At 32.2% G+C, this 14489-nt stretch overlaps 1 protein-coding gene across 3 annotated transcripts in view; it reads right to left on the bottom strand.

Annotated features, from left to right (window-relative positions):
* Positions 1-14489, bottom strand: part of LOC117114513 (ATP-binding cassette sub-family A member 3-like) — a 44361-nt gene that overhangs the window by 21758 nt on the left and 8114 nt on the right. For all 3 annotated transcript variants that reach the window (XR_004446379.1, XM_033258188.1, XM_033258189.1), the window contains exons 6-14: positions 11141-11260; positions 8822-8972; positions 8027-8141; positions 7226-7336; positions 6028-6171; positions 5067-5263; positions 1989-2189; positions 1243-1369; positions 797-889 (exon numbers count right to left, since the gene is read on the bottom strand). Coding sequence is in view for 2 of the 3 variants with exons in the window: in XM_033258188.1 (XP_033114079.1) it covers positions 797-889; positions 1243-1369; positions 1989-2189; positions 5067-5263; positions 6028-6171; positions 7226-7336; positions 8027-8141; positions 8822-8972; positions 11141-11260 (1259 nt within the window). In the remaining variant the exon portion in view is untranslated. The remainder of the gene's footprint in view (positions 1-796; positions 890-1242; positions 1370-1988; positions 2190-5066; positions 5264-6027; positions 6172-7225; positions 7337-8026; positions 8142-8821; positions 8973-11140; positions 11261-14489) is intronic.

Below are 14489 nucleotides of genomic sequence, written 5' to 3'. Positions count from 1 at the left end.
ATTCAAATTTTTAAATAACAGCTTATGTAACTTAACAAAAAATACAAAGTTATTCAACATTACATTTTATGGTGTCACATTTATTATCTTGAAACACAAGCTGAATTGAAGAGGATAAATTAAATCTCTTTCTAATGTTTAATTGAAAAGCTTATGGAACTATAATCAAATATACAAACACAATTCAAATATACAATTTTTAAAGTTCAAGTTATCTTTTAAATGTGTGATTTTAAAGCTAAAGCCCTGTCAAGACTAACTGTATCCCCATATATATAGCCATGATGTTCCTATATATGGTCATGGTGTGATGTCATGTTTACCATATTACGCATGTCGCATGATTTTGTCCAATAAAATTTGATAGTCTGGACAGGGATTTAAACAGTAATGAAATGTGACTGAAGGAATTTTAATTTCCTGTGTTTATCGTTTAAAGTACATATATTCTCTTTCATTTTTTAAATTATCTAAGTGGTAAACCACTAAGTATGTTGCTGTAGCTGTATAAGGGAAAAGGGTAGAGTGACAACATGAGAGTGTAATTGACCTTTCCGCTAAGCCCCGCCCATTGGATATTGTTGCTAAGGTCCCACAAGACGACAATGTTAAAACATACGCAAACACGTGCGTTTGTGGGACAACACGTGTGTTTGTAAGACGCGCGCGTATTCCTAGCGTTGTTCTGATTAGTCAGTTGTTAAGTTTGATTGACACTCCGGAAAGGTCTATTCAATTAAACTGAACATATCAAGCTAGTTCGATTATAATTCAAGAGTCTTCAAATACGGTATACCTTGTAAACTTTACGTAGATTCTTGATGTCGATACCAACTTCTAAATTTGGTGCCTCCTCATGATTCTTTTTACTTATTCTTTCCATTGCAATCTGGAGAATATTGACAATTTGAGAGAAAATCATTACAATGTTCAGAAAAAAACAACAGTACTTTCCAAAACTGAACTACGTCGTGTACCATAAACAACTATCAATTTTACTTCATAATGAAAATCTTGAAACTGTATTGGAAATGTCACCAAATTACTGATAACTTGGTGGGAAGAATCCAATAAGTATATTTGAAAACATATTTCGATAATATAATGCTAACGAGCTATTGAAATCTTTATATATCATTTGTGCGTGAACCAAATAACAATATCTATATGGTTTCCGAATTATTCGTGACCAACAATGTGTTTAAAGAAAGAAAGAAATGTTTAAACAAATAAATAGCATACTCCGTTTTCGAAATTTGGATTGACATCCGCTCCATGCGCTGATGGTCCAAACCAGTAGGACCTTTGAAGGGGGAAATACAGGGGCTGCGGTATACCGTATTGTCCTGGAAACACTTGTTCAACATACCTATTAAGAAAAATTCCAAATTATTTAAGTCAAAATTACTTGTTTCCTAACAAGTATTTTGATTGTTTATTTATCCTTTTTTTTGGTAATTATTATAATTATAACATTCTACTTCTTGTAACATTTTGTTTTTCCGGAAAACCAGAACTTTAATCGTATAGTGATCATATGGATAAATTTTAAACTAATATATATTCATTCATTCAATCTCTTTATTCTGAATAATATATATATATATATATATATATATATATACAACAATATTAAAAATATAAATGAAATATATTATATCTTATATATAGCTGAATATTCATATATGTTATATATATACATATAAATCATTTATATACGTATATATATGTATATATATACATACACACATAATATATACATATATATATATGTATATATATATGTATATTTATATATGTATATATTTAAATTCCTTTTGTATGTGCAATTCAACTGTTTTAGTTGCAAATAACGTATATTGCATTGTATTGTATATACATATATAATAGATATATTCTCAACCAACCAACAACAGTTCTTTTCAGAACTATCTACGTGGTGTACCACAAGCAGTAATATATATTATACCAGAAGACATAAGACTTACCACATGATCAGAAAATAGATAAGGCTGTCCACCATAAGCATGATAAAGCATACGCCTAGATTGAAACTGTCACCTGGCGATGGGGTTACGCTAATGTTTTCCCAACTGATGCCCTCTCCCCGACTTTCATATCGTGCGAAGATATTCATTGCAAACGCCATGTTCGTATTAGACAAGAGTGAAGCAAGTGTCTTTATAGTTCTGAAAATAGACACACCTCATACTACTGAGTTCAATTTGCATAAATAAGTAACTATATCTCTCAAATTACAGAAAATTACATTCACTGGTAAACAGTTTACGTGGTAAAGACAATAATATATTCTAAATTCGTTGCTTGTACTCAACTCATAGTTGTATTCCTGGACCGTTGAAATGCATAAATGCTTATATGTGACCCAAGATCACAAAAAGGCTGTAAACTCGTACTCTATCAAAATGTTGTTTTTTTTAATGTAAATGAATAGAGCACATCATTAACTTTATAATGAGAGCTAAATGACCTTAATGGAACAATTATGTGTGAAGTTAAGCTATTTTAAATTACAATTACTCTTTATAAACTGGCCTATAAAGTTCTGAGCAAAAGGGCTTTGAAAGTACTGAAGAAAGTGAAGAAAAATCACAGCAGCAGTCAAAGAAACTCCTCAGCAAAGACACAGTTCCCATTGAGCTATTACGATGAAATTTTCTACGATTTGCTGGAAATAGGTTGGGGAACAGAAATCTGCTACTTTTAAGTCGATACCCCAGGGAGTTAATTAGTGATACCCTGGGGGAAATTAGTTACACTTTTATAAAGCTGAAACATCCACGTACTGATGGCATCCATATTGTTCTGATGAATTTAGTAGACATAACACGTGTTTTATTCGTCAAGCCTTGTTAGAGAGAGTGTTTTGTCGGGGTGTGGATGAAAAAGTAACGGGATGGGTTATGGGGGTGGGGGTGTGGGAACCGGATTTGTTTCATAAATTTATAAACATTTTTAAAAAATACAACATTTTCAGAATTATGCAAGTATTTACAAGTAAAATGATCAGGATTTCTATTGTTACAAGCTACATTGTAGCACGGGTAAGTGGTAAGCTGTTTAAGCAAGACAATAATTCCTCCATTCGAACTACCGGTTCTATCATTAAAATCCTGGTAGATCAAATTAACTACTCTCTATCTTCTTTAAAATCAAAACATTTAGCGTTTATGCGTCCGCAATACTTAATTGAATGCTAGGCCTAGGCCTATACCTTTCTTTGTGACCAGTGATCCAAATCAAATTATGCCAAGGGCTGATGGTAAATTATGCTAAATTATACTAAATGTTAAATTTAATGGTTGTTTAAATATAGCGCATTCTCCCACCTAGAACGAAAGCAACGTTACACTATTCTCAATACTATTAATGTGTACCCAGTGGTGCCGCCATGTCGACGGTATCAGGTCTGATCTTTCCGACTGGGAAGGGTAGAGTCTAACTAAAACAACATAGGCAGGTTATTTTCTTCATTCAGTAAATATAGTCCGTACCATGGTGCTATGCTCTAGAAAATTACTTTTGAAGATATATTTCTAAAGCAATTTTAATGTCGATACGCACGTTATTGTTTGATTCTTTCAAGTTGTTTAACTGTTTTGTATACGACTTAAATGACGTTGTGTGAATATACTTCATCAATACGTTTTAGTTTTACATCGCTGAAAATAGTGCAGATGATTGTTTTGTTGGTCTCAATATTTTTAAAAGCTTCAATAACCACGACTAGTTTCTTAACATGTACTCAACCGCAATCTACGTCATTTCTGGCCCGCTTCACTGCCAGGTACGGGGCGCCGTTTGGGACACTACTAATTATGTCTTTAAATAGGCATTCTGTTGTTACAGAAATAATTATGTGGTACATATTTAATTCTGTAATTTATGTGGTACATAATTATTTCTGTATTACCACAGAATTAATTATGTACACATAATAGTGTGACAGTAATAATTTTGTGGTACATAATTATTTCTGTAACAACAGAATTAATTATGTACACATAATAATTTGACAGTAATCCACAGAATTATTACTGTCACATTATTATTTCTGTAAACACAAAATTAATACTGTACACAGAATAGTTTCAGTAATAAGCTGAGCGTTTGGCTAATTGGTAAGGCTCCTGCCTCTTGCACGCCAAGGCCCGGGTTCAATACCCGGCTCTCCATCGAGTATTGAATTCGAGTCTTTTATAATAATAACACTCCGCTCCTCGAAGAAGAGTTAAGTATGTATCAGTCTGTGACCGTTTCATGTTGTGGAGTAAGTGGGGTAGTTTGCGCCGAGCTATGGCAGCCGCGGTCCCCGGGGACCCAGTCCGAATTTCCCAGTGTGTATACTGTGTGTAATAATTATTATTATTAATAATTCTGTGATACATAATTATTTCTGTAGTAACAGAATGCCTATTTAAAGAGATAAATGTCCCAAATGGCGCCTCGTTCTAGAGGGCAAGAGGATTGTTTCCCAAATCTTTATCAACAAGTCATGAAACAGTTTCAAGGATTTCCTTCATTTAGGTGTATATTTACGACATAATCACATTGCTCAAATTACATGTTATACTGTCTATTTGGCCCTTTTTCTCGAAACCTGTTGATGCGAGTTTACAGCCGTTTTATGGTCTTGGGTCACATATGACCAACATTCTTACAAACACTCTTTTGCAAGGACGGTGCTTTTTGGCAGTTCTGTTGGTGTGTATGATTATATTTTTTTACTTTTATTTTATTTTATTAGAAGTAACCCTATACGTATAAATAAATTTAATTGAGAACTAATATAAAGTAGGTAATTAAAGCTATTAGCTCAATTTTACAGTTAAGCTTGGTTTCCATACAATTGCTACACGCTATTGCCGACAGCTTCGGTGATGCTAATTGGTCGGTCGAATCGGGGAATCTCTTCAATTGCGTCGGGGACTGCTAACTGAAAACACTGTAGCGACAGTGTAGCGATTGTATGGAAACAAATCGTTTAGATAATAACAATAATATTTATATCACTTTTAAGATTTTTATATATTCGTTTTACTTACGCTGATTGTTTATTGTAGTCCAAGAATTGTACTGGTAAATAGTTAAGGTACCAAAGAATTAATCCAAAAATAAATCCTAAGCGGGATTTTGAAAAGAACACACTGATCATAAAACTCCACATGGTGCTGGCGAACATCCATAGCATAAAAAACAAAAGCAGCACTATCCCGTTGCTATACTCAAACACTTTACCGAACTGAAAAATATTTAAAAAAAAACAGACAAGTTACCACTAAAGAACAAGAACATTTTGTGTTCCAAACCCGGATGTTGTATTAAAAGGCAGTTTAATAATTGATTCAATGTATCATAAGTAACACAGGCTTGTTCAACAGTTTGTCAACCAAAAAAAAAAATAAATAAACCAAAAAAAAAAAACCAAAAAAAACAAAAAAAAGAACAAAAAAAACAATATGCTTCAGATATTCGAATTGATTAAGTAATTGCGATATTTTTACATTTACATACAAATGGTTAGATATGCAAATAGACATTAGAATCATTCCTTTATATTCTCTTTATACAGTTGTTCGTTAAAGTGTATCTGGCTGGATAGAACCTGTGACAATACTGATAGGTCTTCGTGGTATGAGATATGACGCTCGCCTTGTCATCACACAACAATACGATTATAACATCATTAATTTTGTCCCTAAAAAAGAGCCCTGTTTCTATCATTTACCAATTGTTTATATTTATATATCTTCAGTACAGCTTAACATGATTTATATATATTATATATATTATATTATATTATATATATATATATAATGAGATATTATAGCTTAATAAAAGCGTTTCACGGGTGATACTTACAAATATGATAATAATTTTCATCTTCTGTCTAATGTCGAAATCCGGAAGAGATTAATTCATATTTGACATCATCCAATCACATTAAGTATATCCCATTTTAAAAATACAAATAAATCACTATGACAATAATATATTTTCACAAACCTTAAGTAGTAGTACAATAAGTATGGTAGAAATGAGAAGAAATGTGTAGGACTTGACAAACCAGGCCAACCAATGGATCCAATTGGCCAACCCCATCATCTTCATACTCTCCTTCAAACGAGTTTCTTTCTCAATTACGAGTTCCTAAAGATGATAAGCATTTTCATATAAGACAGAATGATAGAAACCAATGCAAGCCGACATGATCTATGCTAATTTCTAATTATTAAATTATTTTACTATTATTTTGGACATATTAATACTTCTAAATAAGAAATAGAAACACAATTATATCATTCATTTTCTTACTTAACTTTCTCACAAATATTTAAAAAAAACATAATATAAATTACGCAAAATATAATAAAATGTCACCCTCGTCATTATTTAATTAAAAAAACAAAACAAATATTTATTTTAAGTTTAAAACTTAATAACACCAGGTTTTCTAATATTTGCGAGTAAATTCATCCAATTAGTTTACAGAAAGCCAATAAACAGTCCAAGTCGCAGTATGCACATAGTGAGAGACAAGTTATCCATAATACAAGCAAACAAGGACATCGATTTGAAAATTGCAGAATACGTTCCTGTACACTACAAAAAAACAGCCCTTAGATATAAATTTACTATTATAAAAAGACTAATAATGCATATAGGTAACATAAATAGATAGATGACCTAGAAGAATCAGTTGTACAATATATCATTTTTTTCCTCCGGAACATAACTTTAAATCGTTCATTATTCTCCTTCCATGTCATATACCTTGAAACGTACCGTAGTTAATTCAAACTCAATGCAACTACTTTCTCAGTGTGAATACCTTCTCAATGTAATTACTCAACTCATGCAGTATGTATTTGTCATATCTTTTAGTTTTAATATTTTAATATTTTTTATTGAGCCATATTGAATAATGTCTTTTTAAAAGTGTTTTCAGCAACTGGCAAGATGTGGATAATATTGTTGATTGATGCTGATGTATGTTTTCAGCTCTGTCAAAAATCTTGTTTATTTTCATGTCATAATGTGCCTATATATCTGGTCATTATGTGGTATCATCATGACCATATTTTTGGCATTGTTTGAAGGTTTGCATGTAATAACATATTTTGTAATAACGTATATTTGGCATGCCACATGTTTCTGTCAAATGCAATTTGATAGTCTGAATTCAGGGCTTAAGAATACAAACCTTTACAATGGTTCCAGATGAATAAATGAAAGCTAGAACCATGAGAATGGGTAACAGGAACTGAATGGTTGAGATGAAGACGTCTTCCCTGTAGTCTGGGTACGGAAATTGCTGCAAAAATATGAGACAGGGGGTGTTTTCTTGAATTGCTCTTTTTTGTGATATTGTTTATTTTATTGATTGAATTGCTCCCAACAGTATTACAATAATTATAATACAGTATAATTTAAAAATAATGATGATACAAATGTATGAATCATATAAATGCAAATATCAAGGTAAATTGACATAAGCAAACAACATCATACAAATATTAAATATTATTATTATTATTATACGACAAAAGCTACAGAAGTGATCAGCTAATAGGCTATGTCTGACAAAGGGTGTTTTCATGAATTGCTCTTGTTAATGATACTGTTTATTGTATTAGCTGAATTGTTTTCAATTTTATTGCAATAATCATGATACAGTATAATATCAAAACAAAATGATATACATGTATACATTAAACATATATAAGTCACTTATAGAGAATTTAAAACATTAAAAGACATCAACATTCAAGTACTATTGTCCAACCCAATTTTGAAAATATTACAATCCATGGCCTGGTGGCTTTTGTCTGATTATCATTAATGTAATACAGTACATAATGACGACGTGCATATCAACAGTAGTGCTGTATTAATAATAGGGCCTAATGAATATCTTTCCATAACGTGTTTTTTTTTTTTTTTAGATAGAGAATTCATAATATATTAATCATGGCTAAATATAACAGTTAATAAATTTAAATACCTGCATTTGGAGACTTAATGTTGCAGCCTTGATTGGATCATGGTTTACGGATTGAGCAATCGTGATGACACGATCCAATGCGAACTGAATGCTTAAGAATCTGTTCTTGTAGTCGCTAACAAGAAAAGAAATCATTGTATACAATTTTAAGCCATAATTTTTACAATATAAATTGAATTTTGGTATATGCTTAAATATTGCTTCATATTTTAATCATTTTTAATGTGTATCACACAGTTGCTAGGCAACAGTTCCTTCAACGGTGATCCCATTAGAATATGCCGTAATTTGCTGTATAAATTAAGCCAGCTTTCACGATGGAAGTGATTCGATAAAAAGCAGATGCAAAACACTTCCTTATTAGTTTGACATTTTATAGACTGTTTATAACGTACATTTGGATACAAACGTTGATGAGATTTCAGTTATCATGTGTAGCTATAGAAACAAGGACACATGATTATATGTGCAAGCATTCAATATGATAGAGATAACCATATAAAACGTCTTGCAGCAATGCTGCAAGATGTGTAAATGCACAAACGTTAAAAAAGAGGAATTTAATTATCCGTTGCCACGTTCAACAACGAAGATGATTATACATCAATCTCCGTAAAGTAGTTGTATTGGTTTTTTTTTTCCATGATTTTATAATAAACTATACAGCACTACATAAATCCGCCCTGAGCTTGATACAAAATACCGGTACTGAATAAAACAGCGGGTGTTTAAATACTCCTTGTCGGTGGAGCTACGCTAATGTTAAAGTATTATAATATAAGTAAATAAACTTACTTGATGACCCTTGGTCCTATTTCCTCAAATGGTGGGTAGACCTCATTGGTATACCAAGTTCCAAAATCCGTAAGAGTATGAGATAGGCGTATGCGGTATTTAACTTCCAATGGTAATTCAGTAGTGTCCTCATCAAACAGGAAAACAACAGCTTTTTGTTTAAAGTGTCAGAATGAAAAAAGTAACAATAAATGAAAAACAGAAAATAGAAATTCACAAAAACCAAAGGATCCACTAATTATTCGCTAATAAAATATGAGTTTGGTAACTCCGAAAAACGACAAACGTGAGTAAGGCCATAATTGATTCTACGTTTCAAGTGCTACAATTCGCAGTAAAGAGATACGGTACATCATCCATACAATAATACTTTTAAGCTCAGTAATTAAGTAATTATGTAGGTGTTCAACTGAAATACTAAGGCTATATTATTTTCTTTGTACCATTTATGTATAAGAACAATGAATGCAGAAATAGTCAAAAAAAAAAAAAAAAAAAAAAGAAAGAAAAAGAAAATAAAATTACAAATTGTTGCAATTTACAATAAAGAGATACATTATTCATGAATAACATTTTTAAACACTCTTATTATTTTAACCAGCCTTTAGAGTTCTTCCTTAGGAACAGAAAAAGTAGAAAGACTTCGCTTGATAATATTACTAAAGAAATACAAGCCTTGTACCATTGATAAAAAAGACCGTTGATAAAGAAGGTTTTTGAGGTGAGAGCGTGATGTCTAATTATTATGTCTCCATAAGTACAGAGTAACGTCATTAGATGACATTAGATTAGGTAATTCATCATCATTTGAAACTCATATCAAATTTTACTGTTGTTTACATATTAGGTAGGAGTTCAACTGAAATGCTCTAAGGCCATATTATTTCCTTTGTACCATTTATGTATGATGACCAACGAATGCAAAAATAGTAACAGTAAAAATGAAAAATTACAAAATGTTGCAATTTACATTAGAGAGAAACATTATTCATGTAAATAACACTTTTAGGCTATATTATCATTCTTTTAACCAGGTCTATAGAATATAAGAAGTAGAAAGACTTTACCTGTTCATGTTTAAGATGCTAAAAAAAATACTAGCCTTGTACGTATGACGCTGAAAAAGATGTTTTTTTTTCTTTAGGAGAGCGTGGCGACTAATGTATGCCTCCAAAGGTACAGAGTAATGTCATTAGATGACATTAGATTAAGTAAATTCATTACCATTTGAAACGCATCTCAAATTGTATTGTTGTATTAAATATTAGGTAGGAGTTCAACTAAAATGCTAAGGCTATATTATTTTATTCGTATCATTTATGTATGACCAAGACTAGGATAAATGAATGCAGAAATAGTAACACCAAAAATGAAAAATATAAAATTACAAAATGTACGTGGCAATTTACAAGAGATACATTATTCATGTAATAACATTTTTAAACTCTATTATCATTCTTTTAATAAGCCTCAGAGTTTTCCTTAGTAACCCGAAAAGTAGAAAGACTTTAATTACTTGATCATGATTTAAGTACTAAAGAAATACAAGCCTACCTGGCGTCCTACGTTGCGTTCCAGAATTTACTCGACGAGGTGAACTCAACGTTAACGCATGCGCAGATGACTTTTGGTGACGACATTACGTCCTACGCCCTACCGTCATCGTGCAATCGAAAGCTACTAGTATACGGTATTTATTATTAGGGGAGAGTGCGTGGCGACTAATTATTATGTCTCCCACAAGTACAGAGTAACGTATTTAGATGACATTAGATTAAGTAAGTCATCATCATTTGAAACTCATAATTATTATTGTTGTTTTAGCACTAGGTAAAAGTTCAACTGAAATGCTAAGGCCATATTTCTTTGTACTCTTCATGTATGAAGACCAATGAAAAATTATTATGTTTTGTATCTGAATTGTATTACAGAGGCCTAGTTGCATACTACATCAACCCCAACTGAATTAGTAAAGTAGAGATGATATTTTTTTTTATAGATAATTTTTACACTGGGTGTAGAAATTTTAGAAGAGGTTTGGTGCAGAGGGAATGGTTTGGTTTCCCAACCTTGTGTTTCTGCAGTCTCGCTGCACGTCGCTTGTGTCCTTGAGCAAGGCACTTTCTCTTTACATTGCTTCCTTCCACCCAGATGTTTAAATGGGTACCAGTGTACCACATGAGTAAGTTTGCTGCTCCTGCGCTGAAGAGCAGCACACTTAAGCACGGGGACCCAATGACCAGGGACAGAAGTGCTTCGTACCTAAAGAAAAAGGCGTTCATAAAATAACGAATTAATCTATTCTGTTGAGTTAAATACCTCCGTAGAAGTTGTCTTCGTCCTCGGCTGCTGTCTTTGCCATTACCTCTTCTGAGCTGAAAGACCTGTTTGAAAGTGGTATTTGAATCTGAGAAGACACCGTTGACATCAGAGCAAATGCTATTATTAAAAAAAAAAAAATCAGCATAATTTCTGATATAATGAACATTTTAAAGCACAAAAATTAAGTTATAGTAAAGTGCAGAATACATTTATTTATCAGATACTCAAGGCACTTGTGGGTAATGATCATGGTTCAAGTACAAAGCGGGTCTCTTCGCTTGGGTTTTTTGACAACTGATTAATTGAAATAATGAAGAAAACATGCATGTCCGATAAACGCAGAAGTTTACATTCGTTTACGCTGTCGGTTTCTGAACTCAGCAACACAATCCAGGGAAAGGGACTAAGCAACCCCCAATTCAATGGACTATTCCTTTATCAAGTTGTGTCTGATCATTTTTGGATATTAGTGTCACACCCTCTAAAAAAAGAATTAACAATATGCTTTTTGAATATTTTATTAGTGGAACAATGCCTAGACAGTTCGTTTTAATTTAATAGAAATATCAGATATTTATTTTTTTTAAAGTATATATATTCGGCCTATACTTGCGTGATAAAAACACTGAAAATAAAATCCATTCTGGAAATACAAGGATATTTCCTTGAGCAATTATGTCCAGTTTAAATGTTTACTGTCACTGTGGAGAAAAAAATTGTTACGTAGGCCTAACATTTGTTTTATACCCGGACGTAAGTTGGCTTAGGTCTACAATCAATTCACTATCCCAATTTGGTCATTCAGTTCCTGTAAGTTACGTCTCTCACATTTATTTGTTTCTTGTTATCAGTTGAATTTATCAATCCTGTATAAATCGAGGCAATACTGTTCTTTGTAAACATTATAAATTAAATAGAATAAGATTTCTCCTTTTTACAAAGTGAAATGACCGCCGCTGAATAAACTAATTAAAGTAGGCCTAATGCAAATACCAATATCAATATACCATTCAATCTGTTTGATTTCACTTGGGTGGGCCCACTCTTCTCGAAAGGCTAACTAAACAAAAAATAATATCACCTACTCGTTTCCGTTATCAGAATTTCAGGCATTTTCTTTATTTTCTCATAATCATATTTTGAAGTCGAAAGGAAGGTTACTTTTGCGGTGCAAATTGTATATACTACATTCTTCATCCGTTACAATAAAATGATGGCTATATCTGTTATTAAATTATGTATTGTATTGTTTTACTTTTATTTTTGTGGTGTACTACTACATCATACATTTATTTACTTGTGTACACACTTTTCTTATTTAACCATCATTTATGTCTTTGTTTGTTTTCATTTATTAATTTTAGGCAGATCCTCTTGTATTTTTTAATCAATCTCGATATCATTTAACAATGGTATGTAGTTTGTGTTTGAAACACTTAAAAACTGGTTACATTAAATGCATTTGCTTGTAAAATCCGTGGCACATCTTCCATGTACCCCATCCACAGAATGGATTTGCATGTCACTGTAAAGATGTGATTTTTCCATTTAACAGTATATTTCATGATGATAGTGAATTTGTGCATGAAATAAATTTCTTTTTTCTTGATCACAAACTTTATTTCAACAAATTAAATTTTCTTAAGTTTAATCCATTTGATCTGAAATTAAACGGTCTAATATGCGATAGACGAGCTCATTATCGACAATGTCAAATGCAATTCTGAACTAATTGATAGTTTTATTTCAAATTTTGTTAGTATTAATCCTTAATTTAGCATCTTCCATCTAAATTCACGTAGTCTTGTTAAACATTTTTTTTCCTGAAATTACTGAATTTGTTAGTGCCTTATCCCACAATTTTACAGCTCTTTGTTTCACTGAAACTTTGTTTAACTCTTTAAAAACAAATTTCTCTTTTTACAAAATTGAAGGTTACAATTTACTTCACTCTTCAAGAACAGAAAGATCGGAAGGTGGCATTGCTGTATACCTTGGCCAGAGATTACAATACTCTCAAAGATATGACCTTATTTCTATTTCTTATTTATCTCTCAAAATTCCGAATTTTTAAAAATAGAAATTGATGCAAAACCCAAAAAATATAATTTTAGGTGTTATTTATCGTTTACAGGAATTACCAATCAGCCTAATAAATGCTAAAATTACTGGAAACCATTAATAATGAAAATAAAACTGCATCTGTGGCGATTTTAAGATTGACCTCCTAATGTCTAACTTGCATGAAAAAACATCAGAATTTATTAGTACAATGTTAGAAAATTCATTCTATCCTTTAGTTAGCAGACCCACTAGTGTAACAACTAAAACTTGGCTAATTATTAAAGTGATCCCGATGATTCTATGTTTGCTGGTCGAGTAGAACAACGTTATGTGCTGTTTGGTGGAATTGCACATATGTCTTTGATAACTTTCACTCAAGTAGGCCTATTTTTTTTCAACAATCGTGAGAAACTGTGTTAAGTTAAGGAAGCTAATTATTATTGGTACTGATTTTCTTATACAGTATCTAGTAATTTCATTTGTTATTTTATGTGGAAATAAAAATTTATTTATGCTAGCCTAGACTGTTTTGTCCAAGATTTCACTAAGGAAGGATACCTTCCACTGCTCGGATCTATTCATGAGCACTTCGTTGCAGTGGTGGCGCCAGAGGGGGCTGGGGACGCTATAGCCTAACCCCACCTGGGGGAAGCTTATGCCCCCCACCCCGGGGAAGACGATATATTTTGTCGGGGAACAAACAAATAAAAAAATATATTTAAATGTAATATCCGTTTAGCCACCATATTGTTTGTGTTAACTTTTCATCACAACAACAACAACAACAACAACAACAGTAATAATAATAATAATAATAATAATTCAATGAGACTAATTAAAAATAATTTGCGTTCTGTTATGACAAATGCTCATTTAGATAGCCTAATGATTGTTGGAATACATCGTGATATGAAGCAACCTCGACCATGACAGCGTGGTTGACAGATTTAATGCAAAATTTCCAAAATATAGAATTTCACTTTCAAGAATGAGGATTGAAAATAAGTTAGATCGCTACATTGCATACTCTTTGTTTCTTGCTTTATTAAAAATGTTTTGGTTTTGGAAGCTGATTTCAACATTAGAAAGCATAGCCTGCATGAAGTCATATTATAGTAACTCGATGCCTATCAAATAAGTAATAAAAAATCGCCATAATTCATCAAATACCCGTGGCTTCCAGGGGGCCTTCGCCCCCTGGACCCCCACCGGGGGCCTCGGCGGCTCCCAGGCCCCCAGCCAAGTGAGACTCGATTCGCTCCACTAGCCCCCCCGTCGGGGC

This window comes from Anneissia japonica, unplaced genomic scaffold (genome assembly GCF_011630105.1).
Source record: "Anneissia japonica isolate Jap-2015-1 unplaced genomic scaffold, ASM1163010v1 scaffold284978_len400890_cov162, whole genome shotgun sequence".
NCBI lineage: Eukaryota > Metazoa > Echinodermata > Crinoidea > Comatulida > Comatulidae > Anneissia > Anneissia japonica.
The sequence above is the reverse complement of the archived record's forward strand: the minus strand, read 5'-3'. Positions and strand labels throughout refer to the sequence as shown.